Raw genomic sequence first — 12,653 nt, 5'->3', positions numbered from 1 at the left:
AGCGGAGTGGATTAGAAACCCTGGACTTGGAAAGATGCAATTGATAGAAATTAATTAAAACTCTAATAGATTTACTAAATTCAGATACAGGTAACTGTTGATGGCTCGAACTTCGATCTCCCGAAGTTCTTGATCGCTCGAAGTGAGTCTCAGGTCCCGAATTTTTCCCCTATATAAGTAAGCAAATTTACTCTTGATTTCTCAAACTCTTGATCTTTCGAAACCCTTGATCCCTCGAGGTCAAAATGCAGTCCCGCTATGCATATTCTATTAGAATTTACCCTCGATACCTTGAAGTGGCTATGTGTACACAAGGTTATATAATTAGCACCTTTACCTGGACATTTAAATGGCCCCAGGCAGAAGATGCAGGTCTCAGGGAACGGGATGTTTATTCAGTTGACACTTATGCTGCAAGGTGATAACTGATTTATAATTAATCATATTTTGCCTATATGCTATTAAAATAATTATCAGCAACCGTCTTGCGATAATTTAGAGACGCAGTGTCAGTGAAAAGTAGTAATTGATTAAAAGACAAAACACTAATTTAATTATTTTGAGTCAGTGTCAAAGTTAAACGAAATATGAAAAAGCAGAAACAGCCTCAATGTCAATATGACAACTATTATTGGACAAATACTTACAGAACTGCGTTCAATGATCATGTTTGGAATAGTCAATGCTATGTACGATGCTGTAAAATGTTTTCATGTAACGAATGCGTAGTATGATGTCCGTATTACAAAGATTAAATAAATATACATGAAATGACGATATACATTTTTGCTTCACTCAGTTCAATGAAATATTCATCTAAATTACGAAAAAATATCGTTGTCTTATAAAAACCATGTGTAAAAGGTTAGCACTGCATGAAAATCATTACATCTGGTAAGACTAATTTTAAAACCTGTCAACAAACCCGGAAAATTCCGGACTCTTGAAAACTCGAACTCTTGATCTCTCGAAGTTTTTCCTCAGTCCCGCGGACTTCGAGGTATCGAGAGTTACCTGTATATCTTGACTCAGATTACATCATTAAGGTCTTAGATGATGGCAAGACTTACCATTGTAAATGGAAAGACATTAGAAATTATTAGGAAAAAAACATTCAATGTAATTTAATATAGAAAAATGGAAGTGGAGAAATAGATTTGCTGATGGTAGCAGGAGGTGGAGGTGGGCTAGCCCGCAGGAACATCCATTCTGACACTCAACAACTGAACCCTGCCAGACATCTAGCTATGCCAGGGAGTGGCTATAGTGGATTCACCAATCCTGATGGGGCTGGTAGGTCATATGATATCTCTGTGGAATACCCGAATTGAGTTAATTTACTTCAGCCCTAGAAGGTCGGGTTTCAGTTCTCCAATTCTTAATGCTTAGTCATTGATATATTTGAATTTCAAACACATCTTCCTTCAATCTTTATGTAGCAGGAATGAATTTTGTTATATGCACATATGCCTTGTATTTCAAATGTAATGTCGTTATTAATGTTTTCATGCAAATATTGGTATACTGCTTTATCCCCCATATCATCTGTTTATATTTACAAACCTTCTCAGATAATAGCACTTGTTGCTTCCATCAAATCTTACAGGTAAATGTTTACGTTTGATGAATGATGATCTAAATCTCATTGGCTATCAATACGGAAGTTAACCTTTTGGGTGTTACTAATTTCAGTCAAAGTTCATACCCTTGGGGTGTATTCACTAGATTTCAAGTTAAAGTTTCTATTGTTTCCAAAGAGTATATAAACCCGTGTAACTGTTAGACACGTGGGGAATCTTGGAAAGCATTAATTTGCTGTAAGTTCTCTCACTTTAATAAAGGTGTATTAGGTATTTAACAGGTTGCACCCCTAGAAATTATGTTAAGATATTAGGCATTTTGACTAAATTGTCGTCGTCTATTGCTCCTGTTAAATTTATTAGGCCATAAATCTAAAAGTTAAGAGTTAAGATATTTTTAAATAAATAAGGGGTTTTTCTAAATTTCCCTAGGCCTTTTCCCCCAGCTAGGTTGGGCTAGCGTTTCCGTACGCTAGGTTGGGGGGTGATTTTTATACAGTTGTTACGATTTTTTCTACAAGGCAGGAATTTACAGTTGTTATTTATTTATACTATAATTTTTTTTTTTGGTTTGTCTATACAAAGGTTAATAAATTTTGTTGTTGATTGGAACTGGTGTTTTCATTACAATTGACATGAGGTGTTGAAATAAGGTACAGATAAGCTCGGAAGTAGGACCAAGCAAAATCTCAAATCAAAATAAGAACCTGGGAAATAATAAACATGAAAGTATAGGAGAGTGTTAAAAAAAAGTATATTCTAGAACCACTAATAAAAATGGTGTTCTAAGGTTTACTCCTATTACATTTAAATGATAAAATATTGAGAAATAAAATGTTAGCTTACCTTGAAAAGTCTATTTAAACTGTTGGATTATAATTATTTGACTAAAGATTTATCATTTTTTCTGTGTTTCTTTAAAAACACATCGCAGAGCTAGCAATCACAATTATAATCTTCTACAGGTGGAGGAGGAGGAGGATTGAGGATGAGGAAGTATGCACAGTATCCACAAGCAGGCAGATCACTCCTGGAGGGAGCGACCGGTGGACAGTCATGTGAGAAGGCATACAACCTCTCAGAATGGGGTACACCAGGAGGATTTGGAGGAGGAGGTGGGGCCTGCTCCTCAGGAGGTGGGGGTGGGGGATACACAGGTAAAATTTAGTTCAGTCTGTGTTTAGCACTGACTTTTTTGGCTACTGTACCTTTTTTTCCATGTCAAGTCTCCAGTTTAAATGGATCTCCCCCTCCCCCCTTTTTTTTTGCTCACAAGCATTTAAACAAACTTGAATCACATATTCTACCAAGAATGCTTTATGGCAAGTTTGGTTGAAAGTTACCTTTTAGTTCTGGTGAGGAAGTTGAAAATGTGAAAAGTTTACAAATGCCAGACAGACAAATGTACACCGTACACTATGCTAAATTAAGCCTTCAGCTCAGGTGAACTATTGAAGTATCCTCATTTATTAATTGAATAAAAGCCTGGGGATTTTGTTTAGGTTTGTTTAAACCAAGGCCCTGAAGGCTAGGATGAGGCAACAATGGGGGGTTGAAGTATTTACATGGGAATGTGTCATTTTTTCCAAGAACAGGAAGGGCCTAATTACTGCAAAGTCATGTAGCACAGATGTTTTTATTTTAATTTTTTTTTTTTGATTGAATTATTCCTAGCTGTTTGATTAGCTGAGATCCAACATTGTAGAAAAAATAATTTTGTTCGTCTGCTCATGCTTACTTGCCCTTTGGGCAAGTGAATCTGAAAGTTAATGTTTATCCCAGGTGTGACCAGATTACAGGAAATTCAGCATTTGTAACCAATCTAGCTTTACGGAGTGCAGAATAGACAGTATCCTTGCTACACAGAAATTCTTTTACTACATTTGTTAAAGAAGTGCATCTGACTAAATTTTAAAGCCAAAATAGTCAAAGTTCTTGAGTACTCAGAATCCAGATAAGACAAATTTTATATGGAAAAAAAATATTTTAAAACCTCTTCCCAAAAATAGCAGGGCAACAAGTAAGTAGGGTTCGAGACTTTAAATAGTCCTAACTACAGACCTGTTTACTCTTACAATTTCGCCGTATTTTGAGTCTAAAATACACCTCACGTTTTGCTATTATGAAAATACAGAAATCGAAAATCCATTCGTTTGGATTTCAGCAGTTAAGTTTTCGTTATGATCTGTCTCAGTTTGATGCTTTTTTATCACTAAAAAGAAGAGAAAGATTTCAAAAACTTAAGTGATGTTGGGGTGCCAAAACGCGATGGTTTAAAAAAAATGACAGAAACCCCTGGGAAGACTGCAAGGTATGATTTTCTTCTTTGTTATTAAACCATGTTTTGGTAATCAGAAATGTAGTTTTTCTCTAGTATTAAATATATGTAAAATCGATGGAAAGTGAAATCTTGCGGGCAAATGCTAAATCTCACTGACAAATCTAATAAAAAATACTGAGAGACAACAATATGAGTAAACAGGTCTGTAACTATCTTGGGAGAACTGAAAATTGATATTGGACTAACTAAACATGAAGTCATCAAGCTTGCCCCGTGAGGCTACTGACAATTTTTGTACTATACACACACTAAAAACAATTATCAAGATTCTTAAAAGAAATACATAGCAAATTCAGAATTTATTAGCAAGGTTTAAGTGCTGTTTGAGAAGTGGCTGTCAGATAAATTGGAATGTCTGACCTTGTTATGGCCCAATGTTGTTTTGGTGCAAACTCTCGATAAGTCTCACTCATTTCTTCATCAGCATTGTGTTTGAAACTGTGACAAAAATGAAGAATAAAAGCAACACACTGGTGTAGACAATTGAAAAATGTCTTTGTACTTGCATTCATAAAATGACAATTTTATGCCCTAAAATACAGCCAGAATCTGGAAAATGGCATTAATTATTTTCTAAAATTCCCAGGGGAGGACCATCATACAGCCTCTGTTTACCTAACAGATGGGGAAACACCATTGAATCTATGTTTTGCACTTGGACAACAAATTCATTAACAGGGCTAGTAGGAATTCAGTGTCATTAACCCTGCAAGCTCACTATGCCTTGAAAGTTAGTGTCTACCCCTGGTAACTCAAATAAATATGCAAGAATCTTGGTGTAATGCAGATACATGCTCAGAACTTGGCCAATATGGCTAGGGTAGGCTAGCCCTTACTATCTGAGCATCTAAAATATGCCTTATGACTTCCCTACTTATTCTTCTGCTTTCTGTTCTTCTCCATAAAATGTTTGAAATACATGTACTGCAATATTAATACATAAAATACAGAAATCATAGTCCTTATAGCAATTGCTTGTATTGTCACTGTTCATTTCTATACTTACAATCTAAATCATGTTAAAGTAAACAAAATGGAAAAAAAAAATCTACGTCCAGGAGCCTAGGCATCCCCTAAACCCCATCCTTATAATTTCTTTTTATGAAGTTGGCAGCTCTGTATCAAGTATCAAGAATGGTGGCTCAGGTGAGCATTGAGGCCCTTTGGTCCAATAATAGGAAGTTTATGGCATAACAATTGTTTATATTTATGTGATCACTTTACAGGTGGAGATGTGTCTAGAAATGACAGTATGATTATGAATGGACAAGGTGGTACTTCCTATGTGATCCCAGGTGCCTTGAAGACGCACAGCAGCTACCCAGGTATCTCATTAATGAACCAATAATCCAGCTTCATAAATGTTAAAAAAAAAAAAAAATCAGACCCAAATACTGTACAGGAGCCTTGGAAATACTGGAACTTAGTGAAAATACTGTATACTGTTCATCAAAAAACTGCACAAAATATCATTTTTAGCTCTACTGGTCAGAGACCAGAAGAGCTTATGCGATAGTAAGGTGTCCGTCGTCCGTCCGTCTGTCTGTCTGTCTGTCTGTCCGTCTGTCTGTAAACAATTTTTCAAAACGCTACTCCTCCTACAGTTTTGGTCGGATTTCAATATAACTTGGCACACAAGTAGACTACACTAAGATACATAATGTAGTGCATCGGATTTTGATTTCGATGGACGGTGTTGCCATGGTTACTAAAAATAGAAATTTCTGTGAAATTCCTTTAAAACGCTACTCCTCCTACAGTTTTGGTCAGAGTTCAATATAACTTGGCACACAAGTAGACTACACTAAGATACATAATTTAGTGCATCGGTTTTTGATTTTGATGGACGGTGTTGCCATGGTTACTAAAAATAGAAATTTCTGTTAAATTTCTTTAAAATGCTACTCCTCCTACAGTTTTGGTCGGATTTCAATATAACTTGGCACACAAGTAGACTACACTAAGATACATAATTTAGTGCATCGGTTTTTGATTTTGATGGACGGTGTTGCCATGGTTACTAAAAATAGAAATTTCTGTTAAATTTCTTTAAAATGCTACTCCTCCTACAGTTTTGGTCGGAGTTCAATATAACTTGGCACACAAGTAGACTACACTAAGATACATAATTTAGTGCATCGGTTTTTGATTTTGATGGACGGTGTTGCCATGGTTACTAAAAATAGAAATTTCTGTTAAATTTCTTTAAAATGCTACTCCTCCTACAGTTTTGGTCGGAGTTCAATATAACTTGGCACACAAGTAGACTACACTAAGATACATAATTTAGTGCATCGGTTTTTGATTTTGATGGACGGTGTTGCCATGGTTACTAAAAATAGAAATTTCTGTTAAATTTCTTTAAAACGCTACTCCTCCTACAGTTTTGGTCGGATTTCAATATAACTTGGCACACAAGTAGACTACACTAAGATACATAATTTAGTGCATTGGTTTTTGATTTCGATGGACGGTGGTGCCATGGTTACTAAAAATAGAAATTTCTGTGAAATTCCTTTAAAACACTACTCCTGCTACAGGTTTAGTCTGCTTCTAATATAATTAGGCATACAAGAAGACTATACTAAGATACATAATTTATTGCATTGGTTTTTGAATTCGATGAACAGTGTTGCCATGGTTACTTAAAATAGAAATTTCTGTGAAATTCCTTTAAAACGTTATTCCTCCTACAATTTTGGTCTGATTTCAATCTAATTTGGCACACAGTTAGAATACACTACGATACGTAATATGTATTTTTGTATTTGGGTGAGTGGTGTTGTCATGGTTACTGGTACTAAAAATAGAAATTTCCGTGAAATACTTTCAAAATGCTACTACTCCTAGTTTTCATTTGATTTCAATATAACTTGTCACAAAAGTAGACTACATTAAGATACATAATTCTATTTATTGTTGCATGTTGCAATGTTTCAAATCCAAGTGCTACTTTTCTTTTGTTATACAAACAGACCAGTAGAGCTACAGTCTCATCAGAGACTTCTGGTTAAAAAATGTTAGTATAGTACAAAATGTACAATAACATGTATTGTCATTTATTTATTGCAAGCAATTTTTGCAGCTTTTAAAATTTCATTTAATTTAAACAGCTTGATGAATTTTATAAAAAAAGACTATTCAAAGAACTGTGTACCATGTGAGTGGCTGTCTCCAGTCAATCTGCATTTTTCTCATGATACTAATACATTTCTATGACTGAGTTAGAATGGATAATACCAGCAGAGCTGAAACATAAATGATGGATTAAATATCCTGTCATTGTCACTCAATTTGGTGATAATGAGAAATGTGGATACTGACCCAGAAATAGGTTACTGTAATCCCATTTTGGAATTCCATAGCTGTAATAAGAATGAAGTCAAATCATGTCCAGATCGTACCTTGCAAAGTACAAGAGAGAATCATCAAACTTGTCAGTTGATGTATCGTCAGGCACTTTGTATCATAATGTAATGATAATATCAACTATCCTGACTCTGCATCTTGTATCATTTGCAATGCATCTTATTCAAAGTGGATATTTCCATGTAAAATAAAGACATAACACTATATATTTTTTTTGCCAAGATGAAAATAAATGTGTATTTTGATAGGTAGTAAATCTGATGGTTATGTAGAGATACAGCTGATGTTCGTAAAGTGCAAATGCACTGATTTTTGCCACATAAAGGACTGGGAAAGGGAGCAGTATGAATGCAGCTGCATGGAAGGAAAAACACTGAATTCTGATGGATTCACCTGCTCAGGTGAGCAGTTGGTATTAGGTAAATATCTGTTGTGAAATATCCAATATCTGTTGTGAAATATCCAATATCTTTTGTGAAATATCCCCACCACTGCTTAGGTGAGCAGTTGGTATTAGGTTAATATCTGTTATGAAATATCCCCACCACTTCTAGGGTGAGCAGTTGATATTAGGTAATTATCTGTTGTGAAATATCCACACCACTGCTCAAGGGAAGCAGTTGGTATTGGGTAAATATCTGTTGTGAATTATTCCCACCACTGCTTAGGTGAGCAGTTGGTATTAGGTAAATATCTGTTGTGAATTATTCCCACTAACCCCTCCACCCTAAAAACTGGAATTTGATCCTAATTGTATTGGCTTACAACCTTTATTATTGCACAAAATAAAAACAGCATTTTGGGCTGTCCTTTTATTGATTGATTTGATTGTCTGTCTGTCTGCAGGCAGCATTACTGATTTTATTAAGCTATTGTACTGATTTTGTGGGTACGTTATGATATGCATTTTTAGGTCACCTGAGTCACTCAGGTGACCTATTGCTATCCGTTTTTGTCCGTCGTCGTGTGTTAACATTCGAATATTTTCAGCTTCTTCTCTGAAACCGCTGAACCAATTACAGCCAATTTTAGCATATGGCATCAATGGGTGAATGGGAACAAAATTTGTGAATTTCATGGTCCCTACCCCCCTGGGGCCTGAGGGTCAGGGCTAAAACCATCAAAATTAATGCAATCTTTAAAAATCATCTTTTTTACTCCTGGACATCAAGCAGTCAAACTGTTGGCATGATTGTAATAAGCATTGAGCCCTTTACCAATATTGTGAAATTCATGGCCCCAGGGTCAGAGGTTCTGGCGCTAGGGCATGGCTCTAATGATTATATAGTAAAAATGCATTAATTCTTTGAAAATCTTCTCCTCTGCTCTTGGGTATTAAGCTGATGAATTAAGTACGTAGTTATGATGAGGAAGAGTGCCTCTTCCAAAATTGTGAATTTCATCGCCCCTGGGTCAGGAGTTGGGGGGGGGGGGGGGGGCTTTTTATTATATACTGAAAATAAATAAATGCTTTGAAAATCTTCTCCTCGATCCCTTGGTATTAAGCAAACAAACTAAATACATAGTTCTGATGAGCAAGGGTGCCTCTTCCAAAATTGTGAATTTCTTGGCCCCAGAGTCAGGGGTTCTTGTGCTTGGTCAGGACTCTATAGATTAATTAGCAAAAATGCATTAATGCTTTGAAAATCTTCTCCTCTGCCCCTAAGTACTAAGCAAACAAATTAAATGCAATAATATGAATGTAAATGTATTAAATAAAATTATAAGTAAATGGGCCTTTTCTTCGCTCCTAGGTATCTAGGAGGCAAACGGAGTACACAATTGTAATAAGTGAAGCAATTGAGAGTTGATCATCTTTGCTAGATGTTGTTAATCAAGAAATCGTTGTATATAATTTAATTAACAGGTTATTTGATTGAATGAGAATACAAGAAAGAATGTTATATATATAGAAACAAAATAAAAATGAATGTTTGGTTTAAATGAGCAAAGCATTCTCAAAGTTGGATTCTTGCCTGGAAAGCAATTTAAAAGATTGACATAAAGATTATTTATATATTTAGCAAAAGTTGTAATTGTCCATAGTATGTTTACACTGTGGTGTTCTGTTCAATAGTAGGTGAATTATTGTCACTGGTAGAGTCATGGTTGAGAAGAAACTGGAGGAAGTTGTTTTATACTTAATCAAAGTGAATAAAAATTCACAGAGAGTCAGAGCAACTTATTGTAATTTGTGACAAGTGGCAAATATCCATGTTGTATATCCAAGTCTGTGTGTACTGAATTGTATCACTAGGCAAGTGACAAAAACATATCTGTATATATTGAATACCTTACACAATAGGCAAGTGTTCATTGTATTTGTATATTTTGCATTCATTATCATCCCTGTAAGACTTGGGAAAACCAAGTATGATCCTAAGGAGTTCACTCGGGTCTAACACGTTACAATAAGCAAGGGTATTTTTACCAGATTTTTGAAATTCTTGGCAACATTGCTTCGTCTATCAGTTAATTTTGTTTTATACTTCTATGGATCCTTTACTGTATTGTATTATACTCAGGTGACCGGTAAGGCCCTTGGGCCTCTTGTCTATTGTACTACAGACTCACAGGACATTACACAGCAGATAGTGTAAATCCATTTGTCCCTAGAGAGTAATGAGTGGACATGCTTCCAGTTAAAGATATAATTAATGAGTTTAATGTAGGAAGCTGTTAGAGCATCTCTGATCTAGCAGGTGTTATCTGTATCTCCTGGGAATTGGGCAGAAGAATTAAAGATTTCTCTACTCTAACTCTCTTAATTGCAATTAATTTATAGTCTGTCAAATTAAAATACATAGTTACTGGATGAACAGCCTTTTTATTTTTAAAATGAATTTGGTATAAAGTTATATCAAGATTAATTATTGTATAATATGATAATTTTATTTTTTCAATAATCAAATTGCAGAATGTCATGTCTCACAAAGATGACAGATAGTTGCAATTTATTTTTTTTAATTTGATAAAAAAAAAACAATATTATGATGTTTTATTAGGCTGCACCTCAGTTCATCATTCATTAAAAAAATATAATGAGTGATTAAATTTTCACTTTAAATGTTTAAACAGAAACATCTCTTAGATCCATAAATTTAAATATGTTTAGTGACTTGGCACCTTTTCTGAAAAACCCAGCGGGGGGTACTGTAAACCAACTTTTATTCGCGTGCGAGAAATATTCGCGAGTTTCGCGACCTAATTCAAATCGCGAATATTAATCGCTGCGAATCATTTATTTTGCTTTGTATTTGTAGAGAATGTTTCCTCAGTCGCGAAAATTAATCTTCGCGGATTGTTTTTAAACTGACGAATCGCGAATAAAAGTTGACACGAATAATAGTTGGTTTACAGTATTTGTCCAGTTTGGACAGTTCTAGTTTTTTTAGGTCACCTGAGTCACTCAGGTGACCTATTGCTATCCGTTTTTGTCCGTCGGCGTTCGTCGTTCGTCGTGCTCACAATTAGTAGTTAATAGTAGATAATAGTTAGTTAATAGTAGTTAATAAACAGAATCATAGATTTATTTACATCTTTAATGAAGCTACAGAGCAGGTGACACATGCATTCCTTGGAACACTCTAGTTTTAGAGAAATAGGTAGTGAAATTACTATGCCAGTACCAACTTCAGACATTCTATAGCATTTTTTGAAGTTCATTCTGAATTTTCAATCTTGCATTCAATATGATACTTTACTGGATGAATAAATACTGCAAATCCATCTGAAATATTTTCAGATAGATGTAAAAAAGTAAACTGATGTGATATTATTTGCTATTCTTTGTGATTGACAGCTGTTCTAACAGAGGGTTTTGAGATGAGATATATAGTATACATTGCAGTGGCCAGTACCATATTAGTTATCATTATAACCTGTATTGGATTGTGTGTGGGTAAGTACCTTATCTTTAAATCATTTAGTTAACACACAAATATGACTAATTTAATGAAAAACAGTTGAAATGTTAATAAAACACAAGGAAAATGGTATATCCTATGTCTGTCTGTCCATATACAATTGTGTCAGGTCCAGAAATTTGTAATGGAGAAATATTGGAAGTTCATAATGTGACAAACCAGACAAGGATTTTAACCCGGCACCCCCCCCCCCCTTCTCCGAATCTCTAGTCAGGTGCTCTACTAACTGAGCTATCTGACCATCGGCAATTGAACCTGTCTGACCTCAACATTCCTCCCTCTTTAAAGGTCCAACCCAGGCTCTTTCCTGCCCCCTGGCAGGACTTTCACATGTGACAGTCACATCCTGGTCACAGCACCAAATGTAACTGGCAAGGGAGAGAATTGCAAAGAACCAGACCAGGATTTGAACCCAGTCCCCCTGAATCAGTAGTCAGATACTCTACCTTATACTGAGCTCTCTGGCCCTCATTGATCAAACCTGGCTGACTACCACAATGCATCAAAGCATAACATCGCAATGGCTAATATTCAGTAAACATACATTGATTCAGAAGAAGAATATCATTTACTGATTGAGAATAGCAATATATGTAATGATACATGTGTCAAGTCTCTTAAAAGTGCAAAAGATCTTTAATTTTTAAAAAATTCAATTTTTGCAGTAAAGCAGCATAGAAAACGATTACATTTGGATGCAGTTAGGATTGAACTGCAAACAGCCAGTCAGAACTTTGCCATACATTCATCATCCAACTTCGTAAGAAACGGAACTATACAGTACCATCAGATGATGACGGAGTACAATCCAAACTATGACTTTGTCGCTGCTAAATACCCAGAGCAACAACTGAATGAACTCAATCGCAACAAACTAGAGTTAGTCAGGTATATCAGTATTATGTTTTTGGAATATCCACTTGTGTAGGGATGTTTTTTCTTATAAACCAAGTTATGTAAGAAAAAGGACTGTGAATTCAGTGCTGCATGTTTTTGAGTTTGGCTAAATAGGTAGTTTTTCGTGCTGAAATTGAGAAGGATATGGATGTTGGTGCATGCTTACATTTGCAGCATGGCTAAAATTGTTAAAAAAAATAATAAAATTCTTCAGAAACTGCTTCATAGGTCACAGTTAAAAGATGTGTTTCTTAGTGTGAAATTGAAATAATTATACTCAAGACAGTAAAATTTTAAAATAGTTTGGGCTAATTAGTTTATAGTTGTACCAAGAATCTTGTTCCTTTGGCATATTGCATATGGGCTCAGTTGTTTCCCTTACTTAAATGCATATTATTTAGTGAAAAAATAAATAATACATGTATTAAAATGAATTCGACTGAATTTTTTATACAAGTTGTGCCCAATCAATCGGGACAGCATTTTATCACCTGTGAAATCTTCCAGGTAATTATCCCCTCACGCAACTAGTTGCGGAGG

General features: G+C 35.1%; 1 protein-coding gene across 1 annotated transcript in view; it reads left to right on the top strand.

Annotated features, from left to right (window-relative positions):
* Positions 1-12,653, top strand: part of LOC133182829 (leukocyte tyrosine kinase receptor-like) — a 245,812-nt gene that overhangs the window by 206,648 nt on the left and 26,511 nt on the right. The window contains exons 11-16 of the mRNA XM_061317673.1: positions 1,134-1,293; positions 2,546-2,737; positions 5,148-5,246; positions 7,539-7,709; positions 11,093-11,191; positions 11,882-12,104. Coding sequence (XP_061173657.1) covers positions 1,134-1,293; positions 2,546-2,737; positions 5,148-5,246; positions 7,539-7,709; positions 11,093-11,191; positions 11,882-12,104 — 944 coding nt within the window. The remainder of the gene's footprint in view (positions 1-1,133; positions 1,294-2,545; positions 2,738-5,147; positions 5,247-7,538; positions 7,710-11,092; positions 11,192-11,881; positions 12,105-12,653) is intronic.

The sequence above is a fragment of the Saccostrea echinata genome, unplaced genomic scaffold, assembly GCF_033153115.1.
Source record: "Saccostrea echinata isolate AGI-Se365-2 ecotype Australia unplaced genomic scaffold, CSIRO_AGI_Sech_v1 ptg000009l, whole genome shotgun sequence".
In the NCBI taxonomy this organism is placed as follows: Eukaryota; Metazoa; Mollusca; class Bivalvia; order Ostreida; family Ostreidae; genus Saccostrea; species Saccostrea echinata.
The sequence above is the reverse complement of the archived record's forward strand: the minus strand, read 5'-3'. Positions and strand labels throughout refer to the sequence as shown.